The sequence below is a fragment of the Caretta caretta genome, chromosome 5 (genome assembly GCF_965140235.1).
Source record: "Caretta caretta isolate rCarCar2 chromosome 5, rCarCar1.hap1, whole genome shotgun sequence".
NCBI lineage: Eukaryota > Metazoa > Chordata > Testudines > Cheloniidae > Caretta > Caretta caretta.
The window spans coordinates 4,799,191-4,820,738 of NC_134210.1; the positions used below are offsets into that span (position 1 = coordinate 4,799,191).

The 21,548-nt window shown below is 44.0% G+C and overlaps 1 protein-coding gene across 3 annotated transcripts in view; it reads right to left on the minus strand.

Annotated features, from left to right (window-relative positions):
* DNAI1 (dynein axonemal intermediate chain 1) overlaps nt 1-21,548 on the minus strand; it is a 259,683-nt gene that overhangs the window by 63,088 nt on the left and 175,047 nt on the right. For all 3 annotated transcript variants that reach the window (XM_048851944.2, XM_048851946.2, XM_048851945.2), the window contains exon 19: nt 9,588-9,773. In XM_048851944.2, coding sequence (XP_048707901.2) covers nt 9,588-9,773 — 186 coding nt within the window. The remainder of the gene's footprint in view (nt 1-9,587; nt 9,774-21,548) is intronic.

Genomic DNA, 21,548 nt, shown 5'->3' on the forward strand with positions numbered 1-21,548 from the left:
ACCAGCCTCTCCTGTGTAATTGTGGAGCGTAGATGTGTTTTTATTAACTTCAGCTTGGAGAAGCTGCGTTCGCCACTGGCAACTGTTACAGGAAGTGTTAGAAGTATGACAGAGCAACAAAAGCATTTGGAAAGAGGGTGGTCATCTTATTTGTGCACATATATTCCAGAACAGCCTTTGGAGTTGATCCTGATTAAATATATCTTAAAGGGCTTTCAGTTCATCACCTAAATTACCCGCATCAATATCGCGCATGTCATCATGTGTCAACACTGTCTCTAGTGCCCTGCATTGCTGATGTAGGTCTTCTTCAGGTATAGTGAGGAGTTTTGGAATATCATACAACATAGCAAATGTACTGCTGTGTTCCCTGAGCTGCATGAAACGTTCTTCAACTGACTGTATTGCACAATCTAGCACCTGGTTAAAGAATTCAACTTTGAAATGTTGTTTGGGGTCTCTTATGGGATTATCCTGTGCCTCGTAATCAAAATGTCTTCTTCTTCAGTGACTCTTGTATTCTTGAATGGGTGGAAAACAGCTTCAGTGTGAAGTTCCTCTGCCAACTTCTGTGCACTCTACAGAATGTTTTGAAATCCCTCATCTGACCAGTAAGACTGTAGGTATGACTTTGCTTTGTCCAGTTGTTCCATTGCTCCAGATATATCAAGGTCAACACTTTGGAGTTTCTTGCTTACAATATTTATTTCAAACAGTATGTCATGCCACAACACTAAGCCACACAGAAATTTGAAGTTTCTGGTGATTCCATTTCCCTCTGCCACTGTTCTCCCACGAACAATTCCTGTCACAGCCTCCATAATGGCAACTATGGCATCATCTATCTTCCCAGTTTGGTGTTTGATAGGCTTTATCGCCTCCACTCGACTTTCCCATTGTGTAGCACTCAGTGGTTTCAGTGTCAGAGAGGATGTTCCCAGATGTTGCTTCAAAATTTGCCATCGATGAGTTGATGCAGAGAAAAATACATCGATGCTTTGAATTACATTAAAAAATTCAGCAGCCTCACTAGAAGCTGATGCTGCATCACTAACCACCAAGTTCAATGAATGAGAACTGCATGGGACAAAAAAAGCTCGAGGGTTTAACTCTCAGATCCATGTCTGCACTCCTCTGTTCTTTCCTCTCATGTTGGCACCATTATCGTAGCCCTGACCTCTCATGTCAGCTATCTCATGTCCCGTATCTTCCAGCTTTTTAAGAAGCACATTTGTCATACCAGCTCCTGTAGTATCATCAATGTCAATAAATTCTAGAAGATGCTCAGACAGTCACCATTGCAGGGACATTTTCACTAGGTTCTGCTGTTGTTACAAAACGCACCATTAAAGTAATTTGTTCCGTATGGCTGATGTCAGGTGTGCAGTCCAGAATAACAGAGTAATATCTTGCTGACTTCAGATCTGCCACAATCTTCTGTTTGACTTTTGTTGCCAGTAACTGCAAGATCTCATTTTGAATTTTTTTCCAAGGTAGTGGTGTGTGTACATTTCTTGGGTGGTGACTCTTCTTAGATGCTCCTGGAGAACAGCATCAAACTCAGCCATCAGCTCCACAATTTTAAGGAAAAGCAGCAAAGAGTCCTGGGGCAACTTATAGACTAACAGACGTATTGGAGCATAAGCTTTCGTGGGTGAATAATACCCCCCGAAAGCTCATGCTCCAATACGTCTGTTAGTCTATAAGGTGCCACAGGACTCTTTGCCACTTTTACAGATCCAGACTAACATGGCTAATCCTCTGAATTTTAAGGAAGTTTCCATTCTTTGGCACAGACAGCTGAAGTGCCGCACAGTGCTAGGTTTTGGGTAGCAAGCATTCTCACAATGGCAATGAGCCTTTTCAGAACATTTTGCCAGTAAAGAGACTTTGATGCAATCTTCTCTTGATGCTGATCATCTATGGTGGCCTTTAACCTTAGTCTCATCTCAAGCTCTTTCCACCTGTGTAATGCTCTCTCATGATTTGCTGCCTTCTCATGGCATGCCAGATTTCTAGCCAGATTTTTCCAGTCCTTTGTTCCTATAGAACCCAATGTGGCTGGAACATTAGACTAGAAGAGTTTGCAACAAAAACAGCATGCAGCATTCTGGGTTTTTGAGTACATAAGATTAATAGATTCATAGATATCAAGGTCAGAAGGGACCACTATGATCATCTAGTCTGACCTCCTGCACAATGCAGGCCACAGAATCTCACCCACCCACTCCTGCGATAAACCTCTCACCTATGTCTGAGCTATTGAAGTCCTCAAATCATGGTGTAAAGACTTCAAGGAGCAGAGAATCCTCCAGCAAGTGACCCATGCCCCATGCTACAGAGGAAGGCGAAAAACCTCCAGGGCCTCTTCCAATCTGCCCTGGAGGAAAATTCCTTCCCGACCCCAAATATGGCGATCAGCTGAACCCTGAGCATATGGGCAAGATTCACCAGCCAGATACCCAGGAAAGAATTCTCTGTAGTAACTCAGATCCCACCCCATCTAACATCCCATCCCAGGCCATTGGGCCTATATACCATGAATATTTAAAGATCAAATAATTGCCATAAGCCATGACCTCTCCACTTTGTCACCATTGGGGATTTCACGCCAGTAATGTGTTGGATGGAAACTTCTATTTTCATTGTCTTTGGGGAACATGAAGTTTTTAACTTGCTGTGGCCCATGCAGTACAAGGAAGTCCCTCAGGCTACTGCTCAAGTGGGTCCACAATCCTGGATCATCTAGACTTAAGGAACTAAACTCAGCAGCAGCTGTTTCTTGCACCACCACCACACCCTTCTCTGATTTACCCTTTTCTTCAGGAATGTGCATGGTTATATCCATTTGAGATGGAGATATGGATGCTGCAGTAGCTGCCAGGTCACCTGCACTCTGACTAACTGGAAGATCAGACATCTCCTCACCATTCACATCCTCACTGGGGCCGGAAGGCTCAATGCGAACATTTGTGTCTTTGTATCTCAGGAGAACTCCTTCCTGCTTAGATAGAAAAGCTTCCTTTGCTTGCTTCCTTTTTCTGAATGCTGCCCCAGGGGGGCGTTTTCTTCTTTCACTCCTGACTGCTGTTCTGTGCCAGCTACAGTGGCTCTCAACGCTCAGTTGAAGGGGACCAACAAGCAGGCTGGTAGCAGGGCCTGAGGGAGGGAAGAGATCAGCGTCTTAAGGGCCTAACTGGCTCGTACTACTTCAGTTGACTGCCTGTTCTCCTCAAGTGGGGTCAGGGAAGCAGCAGGAAACAGGAAGCTCCCTGAGAAGCTGGGGTTAATCAGTCCAGGTTCCTGGGGGTGCTAGAGAGATACAAAAGATGCTCCTCCTCCTCTCTCTCCCTGCAGTTGGGTGCATCCGATGCATCCGATGAAGTGAGCTGTAGCTCACGAAAGCTTATGCTCAAATAAATTTGTTAGTCTCTAAGGTGCCACAAGTACTCCTTTTCTTTTTGCGAATACAGACTAACACGGCTGCTACTCTGAAACCTGACTATATGAAGAATATAACTTTATTAAATTCCATCAGTTTTGAACATATCTCCTATAGGACTCCACTATATTTCTATCAAACTCTCTTGGTTTCATCCCTATTCAGTTCTAGAGGGATTTTCCATGCACGAAATACTTTCCAGTGCCTCTTACTACAGACACTGGGTGAATTGGCTCAGTGATTTTTCTAGCACACTGGATACCAGTGGCTGTGCAGGGCCCTTTCCATCCACGGCATGCTTCATTTACACCAGATGGTACATTAAATGCTTCATGTTATAGAAGCCTGGGCAAAATTTTCAAATACACCCAAGCGATTTAGGAGCCTAGGTCTAATTGAAAATCAATGAGACGGGCTCCTAAGTCACTTGGATATTTTTTAAAATTGTACCCCAAGTCTCATGAAAGTTACTTTTAAAAATGGGATTTAGGAGCTTTTGAAAATTTCACCTCATTGCTTATTTGTTCTGCAAAGTGCTAATAAATGGACCTGCACTAATGTTACTGAGAGCAAAATCTGGAGCAATAAATTATATTTCTCCCCGGAGGATCTCAAAGTGTTTTTCAAACATGAATTAAGCTGCACACCGCTCCTGTATGTTAGATTACAGATAGGGAAGCTGGCAACATGAGCTCAAGGACACACAGGGAGACAATTGCAGAGCTGGGAGAAGAACCCAGGAGTCCTGACTTCCTGTCCCCTGCTTTAGCTTTAATTATTAGACAAACTGGATTAAATTCAACCTTGACTTCAATGGAGCTGGGCTGAATTTTGCTCAGTGTCTCCCCGTTGTCTCCATCCTGGAAATCCAACTACACTACACGGCTAAAAAACCTCCCAAATCATACAAGCCCTGCCTGGGGAACAGATAGCGATGAGACTATTTTTAGAGAAAAACAGAGGTTTTGGAATGACTTGTGGCTATTAAGAATTATCTGTAAAAAGAAATGGTTAGGCTGCCAATCTTATTTATCAAGAGCACACGTCCCAGCTGTGTGGGAATCATAGGCCTGGAAGGGACCTCGAGGGGTCATCTAGTCCAGTCCCCTGCACTCATGGCAGGACTAAGTATTATCTAGACCATCCCTGACAGGTGTTTGTCTAACCTGCTCTTAAAAATCTCCAATGATGGAGATTCCACAACCTCCCTGGGCAATTTATTCCAGTGCTTCACCACCCTGATAGTTAGGAAGTTTTCCCTCATGTTCAACCTAAACTGCCCTTGCTGCAATTTAAGCCCATTACTTCTTGTCCCATCCTCAGAGGTTAAGGAGAACAATTTTTCTCCTTCCTCCTTGTAACAACCTTTTATGTAGTTGAAAACTGTTATCATGTGCCCTCTCAGTCTTCTCTTCTCTTCTCCAGACTAAACAAATCCAAATTTTTCAGACTTCCCTCAGAGGTCACGTTTTCTAGACCTTTAATCATTTTTGTTGCTCTTCTAAATAGAAACATCAGCGCAAACCCCCTTTTGCCACCTTGCATGTGCACACAAAGACCAGCAAGAGGGAGAGGGACACCAGCATATACACAGAAGAGCCAAAGACAGTTGTTTCTGACAGGACAGAACAGAACAGAACAGGAAGACAAGGAACACCATCAAAATGCATGCTCTGATTTCTAGCTGAACGGATGGAAGGCCAGTGAGGCAGACTTGTCAATGCAGAAACTACAGGATGCTTTCAGAATGCAACTACTACACGAGATGCTGGCCTTATTTGTAACGTCCTTTTCAAAGTACGTTTCAAGGAGTTTTTTCAATAGGGTTTTGAGGTAGTCGTGTACAGGGAGTGTCTGAATTAGGAGAATAGACTGATGACTTCAGCAGCAGGACCAGAAACCAGGCACAGAGCAAGGCACTAGACTGGCAAGAAGATGGACTAGAGGCTACAGCAGATATTTGAGGGTCAGGGTTCCTCAGTTCATTTTATGGTTCTTAGCACTCTTAAAAGACCTATTGTGATAGCCGAGATCTCCCTCAGTTGTGAGCTCAATTGCTGAAATGTGTGTAAAGGTTCATAAAATGTCACAATAATCTGTAACAATGAATGTAAATAGCAAAAAGGGCAAATGGGAGACAGAAGGACTGAATGGACAAAAAGACCTACTGATATAACTCAAGGAGCATGTTAAGATCACGTCTGGTAAACAAAGAACGTGTTTTGTCTTCTAGGAAATGGAATCAGACTACAACAGCAGCAAAACAACAACAGCATGGGCTCCGGACTCTTTTCAACTAACCATTTCCCTAAATAGGACAGCTATTACCATCTTTAATACAATCAATGAGACTGTCAGACAGGAAGTTTTCCTCATAAAAACTCTATAGTTAAAGGAAAAGAGAATAAGAGATGTTGTTAAAATAAAAGCCTGACTTGATATTTTACATTTCAAATGCTTCAGCTGTTTTTCCTTTTTTCTGTATTTTTAATAAAAGATTAAAAAGATCTTTAATGGTGTGTTTCCCATTGGACACAACATAACACAAGAAATAGGGGTGCCCCAATGAAATTAATTAGGCAGCAGGTTTAAAACAAAGAAAAAGAAGTACTTATTCACACAACGCACAGTCAACCTGTGGAACTCCTTGCCAGGGGATGCTGTGAAGGTCAAAACTATAATTTGGTTCAAAAAAGAATTAGATAAGTTCCTGGAGGAGAGGTCCATCAATCCCCTGCCCCAGCTCAGAGTCCCCTCCTGCACTCTGAACCCCTCAGTTCTGGACTACCCCGGAACTTGCACCCCCCAGCCAGAGCCCTCACCTCCTCCTGCACCCCAAACCCCTGCCCCAGCCCAGTGAAAATGAGCAAGGGAGTGAGGGTGCAGAAGGGCGAGCAACAGAGGGAGGGGGAAGAAGTGAGCGGGGGGTGGGGCCTAAGGGAAGGGGCAGGACAAGTGTTCAGTTTTGTGCGATTAGAAAATTGGCAACCCTAATCTGCAGTAGCCATTAGTTATTAGGGATTTCAATCTGAGTGTCATTAGTTATTAGGGATTTCATCCTTTTAAATTAAGAGCTGGCTTTAGACAGAAGACGTGAATAAATCAACTATTGTACTTGCCTGTAAATCATGCCTGATAAAACTCTTTCCTCTTCATATTTGGAGAAACATTTCATTCAGTGTTATATGTCCCTTCAAATACAACAAGGCAGGTAAAGTGGCAGATGGCTAGCTTAATAACATCACAGCTTATAAAAAGGAGTCCATTGCTTATGTCCTACCTCAGACTGCCTGAAAAATGGTGCTTTTCATTCCTCAGTCAGCAGTAACTGGCCATGAAATGCCGCAAATCAGATTTAGCAAAAGACATACAATCAGATTTTGTGAAAGCTGATTTGGAACAAGAAAAGCAAGAAAGAAGGAGGATTTAAAAAGGCCATTTTCAATATTAATACCTGCACACAAGGATGCTGCTGGTTGCTAGAACAATCAGGCATTTGATTCCATTCCAAATTGCGCCATAGTGTTGCTGTGCGCTGCTAAATGGCTGCCACATTTAACCCCAGAGTTGGCTGCATTTCAGTGGTACGCAAAGCAATTAAACAATTAATTTGCACATGTGCGTGCACATGCTCTTTGCAGCGTGGCCTCTGCTTGAGGTATTTCCACTAGCCCACACTGCTGATGGTCTGGTGGAATTTTACAACAATCTTGGAGACACCGTCAGCAACAGAAACAATGGTTTACAAATGAAGAACTAACAAATCAGCAAAGGAGGAGCCAGAGGTAAAAAAAGATATTTAGATGCCTGACTCCTGGAGAAAGCAGTGGGAGTTAGGTGTCCAAATACCTTTGAGGATCTGGGCCCAGATGAATTGCAGCTCTCAGATGTTATGTTCTGGGGTTGTGGTTTGTCTCTCTCTGCGGTAGCATCGCATAGATTAGCCACACAGACACCTGATAATGTTTGCCACCAGCAGGACTGCTACTTTGCTATTTTTCTTGATGTTATGTTAGTATAGGAAGAGATTCTGATCTAATTTACACCAGTGTCCAGGGAAGTCCAGTAAAGTCAATCAGATTACTCTGCATTTGTGCCACAGACTGTCCTTAGTACAATCAGTTAGTAAAACATGTAAAGCCTTTTGGGATCCATATGGAAGAAAGAAAAGGAGGACTTGTGGCACCTTAGAGACTAACCAATTTATTTGAGCATGAGCTTTCGTGAGCTACAGCTCACTTCATCGGATGCATACCGTGGAAACTGCAGCAGACTTTATATATACACACAGAGAATATGAAACAATACCTCCTCCCACCCCACTGTCCTGCTGGTAATAGCTTATCTAAAGTGATCATCAAGTTAGGCCATTTCCAGCACAAATCCAGGTTTTCTCACCCTCCGCCCCCCCACACAAATTCACTCTCCTGCTGGTGATAGCCCATCCAAAGTGACAACTCTCTACACAATGTGCATGATAATCAAGTTGGGCCATTTCCTGCACAAATCCAGGTTCTCTCACCCCCTCACCCCCCTCCCAAAAACCACACACACTGGTAATTACCAGCAGGATAGTGAGTTTGTGTGTGTGGTTTTGGGGTTTTTTTGGGTGTGTGGGTTTTGTGGTTGCATCCGATGAAGTGAGCTGTAGCTCATGAAAGCTCATGCTCAAATAAATTGGTTAGTCTCTAAGGTGCCACAAGTACTCCTTTTCTTTTTGCGAATACAGACTAACACGGCTGTTACTCTGAAACCTGTCATTGTGTAGAGAGTTGTCACTTTGGATGGGCTATCACCAGCAGGAGAGTGAATTTGTGTGGGGGGGCGGAGGGTGAGAAAACCTGGATTTGTGCTGGAAATGGCCTAACTTGATGATCACTTTAGATAAGCTATTACCAGCAGGACAGTGGGGTGGGAGGAGGTATTGTTTCATATTCTCTGTGTGTATATAAAGTCTGCTGCAGTTTCCACGGTATGCATCCAATGAAGTGAGCTGTAGCTCACGAAAGCTCATGCTCAAATAAATTGGTTAGTCTCTAAGGTGCCACAAGTACTCCTTTTCTTTTTGCGAATACAGACTAACACGGCTGTTACTCTGAAACATATGGAAGAAAGGTGCTTTATAAATGTAAAACCATCATTATTAAACAAAATTGCTTTCTTGAGTCTGTTTTGCTAAACCTGAGACTAAGGAAAAAACTCTCCATTAAAAGAGAGACAATAGGGTTCTATTATTGTAGGGGGTTGACAGAGAAGGACTGTGCTGTATAAGGCAGCCCAGGACCTGACTGGACAGATTACACACCTGAAACCCAGGGATTTATTCTAATAAGAGTTGGCAGTGTTTGCCTGCTGGACCCTGCACTATTAGCTGGTATTGATCCTGCTGAGAAAGGGTTACGTGGGTTTTACTGATTCATGTAGGGGAGGTACTTTGTTGCCTCATCTGGATATAAGTGAGATGGAATGTCTCTCTAGAGAGAGAGGACATAGGGTTTGAGCTGTGCAATCCTCTGGGAGGATCCCTGGGAGCAGCCATCTTAGACCATATTTTATTTTGTCTCAGTTTGAGTATTTGTGAATAAAACCAAAACCTCAGGAAGCGGGTTGGTTTTGACGTGCTACGGGTGTATGTAGCCTGTGTTTGGAGCAGAGTGAGGAAATCACCTGCTCACATGAGATTATTGCCTTGTAAAATGAAGCATCCTTCCAACTGTCATAAAGGGATTTGAACTCTCTTCCTCCTACAGTAACAGAGAGCAGGGACTCGACTCCCCAACCGTCATTAGTTAATACTTAGCACATATATAGAATTTCCCATCTGTAGATCTCAAGGTATTCTACAAAAAAGGCTCAGTAACATTATCCCCATTTTACAGATGCGGAAGTTGAGGTACAGAGAGAGGAAGTGACCTGCATAAGGACAGTGGTGTAGTGGGGAAAAAATAAGTGGGTAAACTAACCTACTCTAAATGCCATACTCCACAACTGAGAAGTGAGTAATCTCCATTTATCAGAGATTTATCGTACTGCGTATGGCCACACAACAAGGCAGCGTCAGATCTAGGACTAGACCCTATGTCTCCTGTGTCCTATGAATTGCGATGCGGTGCTTTAAATTTAGAGGAATTAACCACTTGCTTACCTTTGGCATCTTGCGCAGGTTGGGGGAGAGTTTCAGGCAGGTGACATGGCCTCGGTCGTCTCCAATAATGATAATGGGGTAGATGGGGTTAAACTGGATATGGGTGATTTTGTTTTTCTTCTTGGCCACAACAGGCTGGTTGCAGATAGCTTCGTATTTATTAATGCTCAGATCAAACACATGGGCCTGGGGAAACAAAGGCAGAAAACACAAAAGGGATTAATCAAGCGAATACATCCGTTTTGCAAAAAACAAGAATCAGAGAATCACAGAAAGACAAAGGATCTATTAGGTCCCATCTAAATCCATCTGCTGAGGCCAAGGGTAAGATTGCTTCCTACAGTCCATTTAAAACAGGGCAAGGCCCTGGAAAATAACGCGTGTAGGGGCTCTGATCACTTTCTCTGGCAGACAGACCACGGATGGGGTCCCTGGAGTCCATGGCAAAGCTCCAATTGACTTGAACGGTCTGGACCTTTTGTTACCAGCCTCATAGGCCTTTAATCCCCAGCTCAAATATTTGAAGTAACAAGGCAATCAGATTCTAACCCAGATCAGTACTCAGAGTGATGCACAAGCCCCGGAATGTTTTCCAATATGCTGATTATCTTTTACTGCAGTGCTTTCCAATATTTAGGGCCTTAATAACACAATAAAAAAGAGATGAAACACTAATTAATAGGAAAATTATGTGAACAAGCACAGTATACTAATGAATATTTCATTGGAACTGAAACTGAAATACACATTATAAAACTGTTTAAGCCCAAACCCCTAGCAGGAACCCTGTTGCTCTAGACATCACCAAACCTGCACCATTCTTATGTATTATTTGGATTGCAGTAGGGCCTAGCTGCCCCAGTCACAGATCAGGTCCCATTGTGCTTGGCGCTGAACCAACACAGAACAAAATAATTAGTGGGTGCTTAGCACCCACCAGCAGCCAGCTGCCCCCCTCCCCCACCAGTGCCTCTCGCCTGCCTGTGGCCCCGCTGATCAACTCCTCCCCCTTGCTCCCAGCACCTCCCACCCACCACAATCAGCTGTTCCACGGCGTGCGGGAGGCTCTAGTGCGGAGGAGGAGGAGCGGGAATGGGGCGCGCTCAGGGGAGGGGTCAGAACTGGGCAGGAAGAGGTGTGGCAGGGGTGGGGGCTTGGGGGAAGGGGTGGAGTGGGGGCAGGGCCTGGTGCGGAGCGGGGGCAGGAAGAGGCGGGAAAGGGATGGGGGTTTGGGGGCTGGGGGCTGGTAGGGGCGGAGCCTGGGGCAGGGCGTGGGGGTTGAACACTCCCGGGGAGCTAGCAAACGGAGTTTTGCAAGGGAGTTTAGAGAGGAAGACAGAGAGACAGACATACCTAACAAATATTCTCTAACCTTAGGCCAATAAACCTCCCCTGCACTCCCAGTCTGACAGCCTCTGTGCTGTTTGAGGAAGATGAAAGTCTCAGGGAAGGAAAGCATAAAGCTGGAGCGGAGTGAATTGATCCCATAGTTAGGACCCACCTTCCAGATGATGTCATGATATCCTCTTGCACTGAGGATACTCCTCTGGGGAAATGGACCCCAGTTACTAGGAAGAGACAGGAAATAGTAATGGGGCATTTGATTATTAGAATATCTATAGTTGGGTTTGTGATGATCGAGAGAACTGCCTGGTTAATTGCCTGCTGGGTACGAAGGTAGCGGACCTCTCAAGATATCTAGATAGTCTTATGTACAGTGCTGGGGAGAAGCCCGTGGTCGTGGTACGTGTAGGTACCAGTGAGATAGGGAAAGGTAGGCTAGAGGTTCTGGAGGCCAAATTTAGGCTGCTGGGTAAGAGATTAAAGTCCAGGACCTCCATGGTAGCATTCTCTGAAATGCTCCCAGTTCCACGTGCAGGGCCAGTTAGACAGGCAGAATGGCAGGGTCTCAATGTGTGGCTGAGATGATGGTGTTCAGAGGAGGGATTTAGAAACTAGGGAACTTTTTGGGAAAGGAGGAGCCTATACAGGAAGGATGGGCTCCACCTAAACCAAAACAGAACCAGATTGCTGGCATGTCAAATTAAAAAGGTCACAGAGGAGTTTTTAAACTAAGGACTGGGGTGAAGCCAACAAGCGCAGAGCAGCACATGCTTCAGACAGACACATCCCTTGGAGGAGGGTCTATTAATGGGGATTCTCTATCTCCTAGTAAAGAGGAGAGGATAGACGTTGATAAGGTAGAGGTAGAAACTGAAGAGAAACAATCAGATGAAAAAGTCATATTCAAATACATCACATGAAGACAGACAGCTAAATACTGACAAATTTTATAAATGCTTGTATACAAATGCTAGATGTCTAAATACTAAGATGGATGAACTTGAGTACCAGGTATTAAATGAGGATATTGATATGACAGGCATCACAGAAACTTGGGGGAACAATGATAATCAGTGGGACACGGTAATACCAGGAATGACAGAGTAGGTTGTGCTGGCGGGGGAGTGGCACTATATGTGAAAGAAAGCGTAGAATCAAATATAGTAAAAATCTTAAAATGATTCACCCTGTATCAGAATCATTATGGCTAGAAATTCCAGGCTTGATTAATAAAAGTATAGCAGTAGGAATATGATACTGACCATCTGACCAGGATGGCGACGGGGACTGTGAAATGCTCAAGCAGATTAGAGAGGCTACAAAAACAGAAAACGCAACAATAATGGGGGATTTCAACTATCCTCATATTGACTGGGTACATGTCACCTCAGGACGGGATGCAGAGATAGAATTTCTAGATACAGTTAGTGTCTGCTTCTTGGAGCAGCTAGTCCTGGAATCCACAAGGGGCAACCAATTTCGGAGTTAGTTCTAAGTGGTTCAACGGATGAATGTAACTGAACCGCTCGGTAATAGCGACCATAATATAATTAAATTAAGTATCCTTGTACAGGGGAAAATACCAAAGAAATCCACCACAGATTCAAAGAGGGGAACTACACAAAAATGAGGAAGCTAGTTAAAAGGAAATTAAAAGGAACAGTTACAACAGTGAAATACCTGCAAGTTGCATGGAAACTTTTTAAAAACAACATAATGCAGGGTCAAACTAAATGTATACCCCAAATAAAAAAAACAGTAAGAGGACCCAAAAAATGCCATCATGGCTTACACAGCTGAATAAAAGAAGCTGCTGGAGACAACAAGGCATCCTTTAAAAATTGAAGGTCAAATCCTACTGAGGAAAATCGAAAGAAGCAGAAACTCTAGCAAGTCAAGTGTAAAAGTATAATTAGGTAGGCCAAAAAAGAATTTGAAGAGCAACTAGCAAAAGACAACAACAGCAATTTTTAAGGAAGCAGAAGCAGGAAGCCTGCCAAAGAATCAGTGGGGCCACTGGATGGTCAAGGTGCTAAAGAAGCACTCAAGGAAGACAAGACTATTGTGGAGAAGCTAAATGAATTCTTTGCATTGATCTTCACAGCTGAGGATGTGAGGGAGATTCCCACACCTGAGCCATTATTTTAGGTGACACATCTGAGGAACTGTCCCAGATTGAGCTGTCAATAGAGGAGGTTTTGTAACAATTCGATAAATTAAATAGCAATAAGTCACCAGGACCAGATGGGATTCACCCAAGAGTTCTGAAGGAACTCAAATGTGAAATGGCAGAACTAATAACTATAGTATATAACCCATCGCTGAAATCAGACTCTGTACCAAACGACTGGCAGATAGCTAATACAATGCTAATTTTTACAAAAGGCTCCAGAGGTGATCCTGACAACTACAGACTGGTAAACTTACCTTCAGTACCGGGCAAACTAGTTGAAACTATAGTAAAGAACAGAATTGTCAGACACAGAGAAGAACACAGTGTGTTGGGGAAGAGCCAACATGGTTTTTGTAAAGGGAAATCCTGCCTCAATAGTCTATTAGAATTATTTGATGAGTTAACAAACATGCAGAGAAAGGTGACCGAGTGGATATAGTGCACTTGGACTTTCAGAATGATTTTGACAAGGTCCCTCGCCAAAGGCTCTTAAGCAAAATAAGGAGTTTTGGGATAAGAGGGAAGGTCCCCTTATGGATCAGTAATTGGTTAAAAGATAGTAAAAGGGTAGGAATAAATGGTCAGTTTTCACAAAATTGAGAGGTAAACAGCTGGGTGCCCCCAAAGGATCTGTACTGGGACCAGTGCTGTTCAACATATTCATAAATGATCTGGCAAAAAGGGGATAAACAGAGAAGTGGCAAAGTTTGCAGATAATACAAAATTACTCAAGATAGTTAAGTCCAAATCAGACTGAGAAGAGTTACAAAGGAATCTCACAAAACTGAGTGATTGGGCAACAAAATGACATATTAAATTCAATGTTGATAAATGCAAAGTAATACACACATATATATGACTATACATACAAAATGAAGGGGTTTAAATTAGCCGTTACCACTCAAGAAAGATCTTGGCATCACTGTGGATATTTCTCTGAAAACATCTGCTCAGTGTTCAGTGGCAGTGAAAAAAGGTAACAAAATGTTAGGAACCATTAGGAAAGGGATAGATAAAAAGAAAAAACCATAATGCTTCTGTATAAATCCATGGTACGCCCACCGGACAGGGAAACTGCCTCTCAAGTATCTGGCAACGATCACTGTTGGAAGACAGGATACTGGGCTAGATGAACCATTGGTCTGACCCAGTATGGCCGTTCTTATGGACATTTCCAATCTTAACCATCTGTGTGTGAAGCAAAACTTTAATTGCTCAGAAACCTCTGTCAGGGTGTCCCCCCCCACTCTGAACTCTGGGGTACAGATGTGGGGACCCACATGAAAGACCCCCTAAGTTTATATTCTACCAGCTTAGGTTAAAATTTCCCCAATGCACAAATTCCTTTTGTTGTCCTTGGGTGGTATTGCTGCCACCACCAAGTGATTTACACAAAAATTCAGGGAAGGGTCACTTGGAATCCCTATCCCCGCAAAATATCCCCCCAAGCCTCTTCACCCCCTTTCCTGAGGAGACTTGAGAATAATATACCAACCAATTGGTTAACAATGTGAGCACAGACCAGACCCTTTGTCTTTAGGACATTGAAAATCAATTAGGTTCTTAAAAGAAGAACTTTATTTAGAAAGAACAAAATAAAAGAATCACACCTACAAAATCAGGATGGACGGTAAGTTTACAGGGTAATAAAAAGATTTAAACCACAGAGGATTCCCCTCTGGGCTCAGCTTCACAGTTACAAAAACAGGAATAAAACTACCTTGGTAGCATAGGAAAATTCACAAGCCCAAACAAAAGATAATCTAACGCATTTCTTTGCCCTACTTACAATTTTTGTAATTTTAGATGAATCCATTCCAGGTATATTTTCAGGAGATGTTGTACCTGAGTGGTCTCTCTCTCCATCCAGAGAGGGAACAAACAAAGAGAGCCACAAACAAATCCTCCCCCCGGCAGATTTGAAAGTATCTTCATTCCTCACTGGTCCTTCTGGTCAGGTGCCAATTTGGTTATTTGAGCTGATTAACCCCTTTCTGCAGGGGTTCTCAAACTGGGGGTTGGGACCCCCCAGGGGGTCACGAGGTTATTACATGGGGGGTCGCGAGCTGTCAGCCTCTACCCTAAACCCTGCTTTTCATCCAGCATTTATAATGGTGTTAAATATATAAAAAAGTGTTTTTAATTTATAAGGGGGGTCACACTCAGAGGTTTGCTATGTGAAAGGGGTCACCAGTACAAAAGTTTGAGAACTATTGCCTTCCAGGTAAGATGATTTAATATAGCTGCCAAGGAGGGATTTTATGCTTCTGCATACATAAAGGCTGTTACCCTTCCCTCTATGTTTATGACAACCTCCATCACCACAGCACCAACAGTTGACTTCCTAATGCTAAACTGAATAGCCGCCAACCTGTCACAGCCTGGGGTGGCCAGCTTCCAGATAGCAATAGGAACCTGCTTCTGGACTGATATGGCCTGCCTTATCTGAATATCCTGGCATTGAATGGCTGGGGCCAGCTCCTCTGACAGTTCCAGGAAGTTGGCCTTACTCAGGCAAAAGTTCTGGACCCACTGCTTGTCCTTCCTCGTCTATATGGCAATGCAGTCCCACCTCTGAGTGCTAAGGCCCTGCTCCAGAACTGCCAGCCAGGATAGGAGATTCCTCAGCCACGAAAATCTGCATGAGCTGTCTCCACTCCCCCATCACGATGCAGCCGCCGTGATCTCCTTAGCAAAGCAAATTGCTGTCCCAAAGGCCCTCCACCACATCTCAGACCCTATAGCTCCCTCCTGTTCCCAAAATGAGAACTCCACAAATATCGAGGTTTGGTACAGGTCATTGTTGTGCCTGAGATCCATGCCTTTATGCCAGAACACAGACATAACCCTGTGGTGCAGGGTAAGGAGTTGCCAGGCTAACGCCACTCCTGCCCTCATGCTGAGAAAGGACAAACAATAACCTGTGAAGGATTTCACAGAGCAGCTCCCACTAGTGCAGCGCTCAGAACCAAGGGATGTGACCGCAGAAAGCCTAGAGCCCCTGGGCATGCAGTAACTCAAGTCTGGTTTGAGTTATCCTGTGCTGTGTGGAGACTCTCACTTGAGCTAGCCTGGGCTCCAGTGGAGACACTCATGTGTAGCAACTCAACTCCGTAGTGGAGGCATACCCAGTGATAGACAGCCACTGCCCCAAAGAGCTTACAATCGAAATAGACCAGAGAGACAAAGGGTGGGAGGAAGAAAGTACTATCTGCCCACTTTACAGATCTACAGATTCCAAGGCAAGGGACCATTGTGATCATCTAGTCCAGGGGTGGCCAAACCACAGCTCGCGAGCCACATGCAGCTCTTTTACAATTAAAGTGCAGCTCATGGAGTCCCCCCGGTCCCCCCCCCATTCTCCGCCTACCAGACTGGTGGGGGGGTGGGAAGCTCAGGGCTTCTGCCCTGCAGTGGGGTGGTGGGGCTAGAGGCTTCTGCCCAGCAGGGAGGGGTTCTCAAGGCTTCAGCCAGCAGGGAGTACCTGCTGGGGCTTGGGGCTTCAGCAGTAGTGGGGCAGGTGCCTCCCATGTGGGGCAGAAGCCCCAAGTCCCAGCTGGCACACCTGGCTCTCGAACTTCTGAAGATAATTCTATGGAGCTCAGAGGGTCAGTACATTTGGCTACCCTGATCTAGTCTGACCTCCTGTAGAACACAGGTCATAGAACTGCCCTACAATAATTCCTACAGCAGATCCTTTAGAAAAACATCCCATCTTGATTTAAAAATGGTCAGTGACGGAGAATCCATCACGATCCTTGGTAAATTGTTCCAGTGGTTAATTCCCCTCATTGTTAAATGTATACCTTATTTTCAGGCTGAATTTATCTAGCTGCAACTTCTAGCCTTTCTCTGCTAGATGGAAGAGCCCATTATTAAATATTTGTTCCTCATGTAAGTACCACAGACTGTCATCAAATTACCCCTTAACTTTCTCTTTGTTAAGCTAAACAGATTGAGTTCCTTGAGACTGTCACTATCAGGCTTGTTTTCAAATCCTTTAATCGTTCCCGGGGCTGTTCTTTGAAGCCTCTCATTTATCAACGTGTACCAGAACTGGACGCAGGATTCCAGCAGCTCTAACACCAGAGCCAAATACAGAGGTAAAATCACCTCTCTGTTCCTACTCGAGATTCCCCTGTTGACGCATCCCAGGATCACATTAAGCCTTCGGGCCACAGCGCAGGATGTTAAGAGACAGAGAGAAAGTGATTTGCCAATGTCACACAGGGAGTCTGGCAGAGCTGGGAACCAATCCCAAACACCACAATGAAAACCACAACCAGCTAACTCCAGGTAAAAGGTGTTAACCTGCATCTGGAACAAAGATCATGGTTAGGTCAGGATTAGCTCTCAGTGTTTGAGGATTAGCTCTCATGTGTTAGTTAACTCCATCCTCTCTTCCTTATCTAGAAGAATCCTTAGCTATGTTATTTCAGCACATCATTAGCTTCATTTCTCCACCACCTCTGCCATAACCGTCTGAAGAAGAAGCTGGATATCACAGAAGGCCAAACCAAACCAATTTGGGGAATGGGTGATTACTAAAAAAAGTTGAACAGGGAGGGAGCTACCTGCTGAGCAAAGAACAGGAGTGGGTGACCCCTGGAAAACACAAGACAGTCTGTTCTACCAGAGGGATAGATTGTACCACGAAGGCGTAGGCTGTGTGCGGGTTGAGCAGAGCCACACTATTGCAGGGATAGTACCATTGTGTGTGAGTGAACCCACTGCCACTCTCCTGGCGGGGAACAGTGGGTGCTCTCCTCTGCAGCTGGCCAGCTGTTGGATGGTGTGGGGGAGGAGGTCCTAGCCCCTCTTTCTTCCCTCCCTGTTAGGAGGGAGCAGTCCATATTCAGGTGAGCGCAGGGACTACAAAGGTGTCTGACTCCTATATATGGGGAGCAAGGGATGGAGAAGGCTGCTTGGACTCTCCTCTCAGTGGTGCATCTGTACAAAGACTAAGTGAACTCTCCTAGACAGGGAGGAAGAGAACACAGGAAAGGCCAGATCCTACAGACCTTACTCACGTAACGACTCCCATTGGCTGCATTAGGAATGCTGCCTGAGCAAGGACTAAAAGCCTCGGGATTGGGCCAGAAATGTATGATGTTAATCAAGTTGTGACACACGTTCATTGCATAGTTAATTGCAAGATATTGTATATTTCACAGTAACTCCAGTGGGAACAATGGCCGTTACTCAAGACCTGGTGTTAACTCGACATTATCTCCCAATAATGGCAATTAACTCTCATCCTCACTGTTTGTAGAGGTTATGAATGGTCTCACCATAGGCAGGATTCTTGGCCATAATCCATGACCGCAAGACTCAGCCTGTGCTTTTTATTTTTTTGCCTTAAGCAAAATAAAAAACGGAACATTTGAAGCTAATGAACACAGAGGGAATATAGGGGGAAACTGTGATCAAACTATAGAAGCTGTGTGCGTGATCCATATATTATTTCAGCATTGTGTCACATTCATGGGCAGAATCTGAATCTAAGAATTAAATTGCCTAAAGTTAGACTGCAGTAGAATATAAATAATTATTCTAAATGGTCTGGAAAGCTTTGTATTAACTTGCAGTATGTGTTCATCACATACATACACAAAAGATGGGCTGCATTCTATCTATGCCTGTGATAGATAGCTTCCTTACATTTTATATCTGAGGTGGTTTAATGTTCTTCACAGCCACTCATCGTCACTCATAGAATCATAGAAAATGGATGGGATCTTGAGAAGTTATCACGTCCGGCAGCCCACTGCGCTGTCTCAGGACCAAGTAAACCTAGACCATCCGTGACAGGTGTTTGTCCAACGTGTTATTAAAAGCCTCCAATGGCAGGGATTCCACTACCTCCCTTGGAAGCCTATTCCAGAATTTAACTCCTCTTATAGGTAGAAAGCTTTTCCTAATATCTAACCTAAATCTCCCTTGCTGCAGATTAAGCCCATTCCTTCTTGTCCTGCCTTCTGTGGACATGGAGAACAATTGATCACTGTCCTTTTCATAACAGCCCTTAACATATTTGAAGACTGTTATCAGATCCCCGCACTCAGTCTGTTCTTCTCAAGACTAAGCATGCCCACTTTTTTTTTTAACCTTTTCTCATAGGTCAGGTTTTCTAAACCTTTGATCCATTTTGTTGCTTTCCTCTGGACTCTCTCCAATTTGTCCACAGCTTTCCTAAAGTCTGGCAGCCAGAATTGGTCACAGTGCCCCAGCTGAGGCCTCACCAGTGCTGAGGAGGGTGGGACAATGACCTCCCGAGTCTTACATACAACACACTTGTTCATACACCCAGTATATTCGCCTTTTTCGCAGCTGCATCATATTGTTGACTCATTCAGTTTCTGATCCACTATAACCCCCAGATCCTTTTCAGCAGTTCTACCAACTAGACGTAGTTGTGCATTTGATTTTTCCTTCCTAAGTGAAGTAGTTAGCATTTGTCTTTATTGAATTTCATCTTGCTGCATTCAAACCAATTCTCCAATTTGTCAAAGTTGTTCTGGATTCTAATCCTGTCCTCCAAAGTGCTTACAACCCCTCCCAACTTGGTGTCATCTGCAAATTTGAAAACCACTCTCTCTCTTCCATTATCCAAGTCATTCATGAAAATATTAACTAGTACTAGACCCAGGAGTGATCCCTGCGGACCCAACTAGTTACACCATCCTAGTTTCATAGTGAACCATTGATACTGAGTCTGGTCTTTCAACCAGTTGTGCACCCACCTTACAATAATTTAATTTAGAACATATTTTCCTGGTTTGCTTATCAGAATGCCATGTGGGACTGTCAAAAGCCTTACAAAAAACAAGATATATCAAATTTACTGCTTCCCCCCATCTACTAGTAATCCTGTCAATGAAGGAAATTAGGTTGGTTTGGCATGAATTGTTCTTGACAAATACATGCTGACTATTGTTTATAACCCTATTTTCCTCCAAGTGCTTACAAACTTTTTAATCAGTGCCAACTGGCAGAGGGCCCACCATAATGTAACAAACATCAGGCCTGACACAGTCATTGTCCCAACACTCCATTGTCACAATATGCGTCTTAACGGTGTCATGTAAGGTATCACATGTAAACTGGTGACACACTGGTCCTAAAAAATCACTGTGTACAAAGGGTTATAAATGTGCGTTGGAAATATGTTCTTAAAATATGCTTGGGAGGCAGAGCATGAACCCAGCCTGCCCTTGACAAAGGAATGTGTATTTACCTATCTGTGCAGCTTAGTTTCAGGCAGAAGACAATAGAAGTACATTTACATATAAGGTAAACACAGCCATCAAGCTAAATGAGAGGGAGAGAAGACCGTTTAACAGTCATGCCAGGGGACAGAATCTTCACCCCAGGAAGCCTTCCTGACTCCTGAGGCAGACACAATGGACTTTGAGTAATATAGAAGAGAAAAAAGACCTTTTAATAAGGGGACAGCACCCAATGAGCCTATGAAAGCTGGATCTTCTTTGCCTGAAAGACAAGAGTTTGTGGAGACTTAATGTAAGTGAGAAATCTGTTTAGACAGAGATTGTAACTTGCTGAAATTAAGGTTTAGTCTCTAGAAAAAGTGTTTAGTTTGTAACCACACCTGTCTTCCCTTTGTACTTACTATCACTTACATCTCTGTTCTTTGTAAATAAACTCATTCTTGTTTTGTTACAAAACTATCTCAGTGCAGTGTATTAAAGTGGGGGTGGGGGTGGGGGTCAGTCCTCCATGACCCAAGGCTTTGGCACATGTTCTCTCCTTCTGGAGCAGCAAACTTAATAACTTCTGTGAGTGCCCAGTGAGAGGGATTGGACACAGCAGGAAGACATCGCTAGGGAACTCAGGAATTGGGGGTCCCTGATTGTTACCTACAAGGCCAGGTTTGGGGTAACAGAGTCCCGAAGAGTTTGCTGGCAAGGCAGACAAGCTATGTGTCAGGAGCTGACACAGCACAACAGCCACGAAACTCTCTCTTGCTGAGGCTGAGAGGGGTAACGCAGGAGCTCACAATTCTGGTTACCCCGAGCAGAATGTCGCAAATGCACCAGCAAAATGCCTGGGACAAGCACTGAAGAATGTTGGACATGTGAAGTAGGTGAAATGTAAACAAGGCTACGAACTTTCCAACTATAAAGACCAACTGATGCGAGCTCCCAAACACAGGGCTAGTCTTCATTTGTCAGTGCGGCGGTGGAGAAGAAAGAGCTATTTCAGTTCTTCTGCTATAAATGTCAATCGCACATGCAGCTGGCAGTCATTCTGCAGTGTGTGGTCTGAGTGGGCAGAAAGCATTTTTATTAAAACAAGATTATTTTTAACAGTATCAGCACAGAAGTCCCCAAGCATTCCCAGGGCAACCACAGAGTACTGTCACAGATACTTCTACAGCTTCTTAAAGCTACACAGTGCCTTACAAAACACATGAGATCAGATCC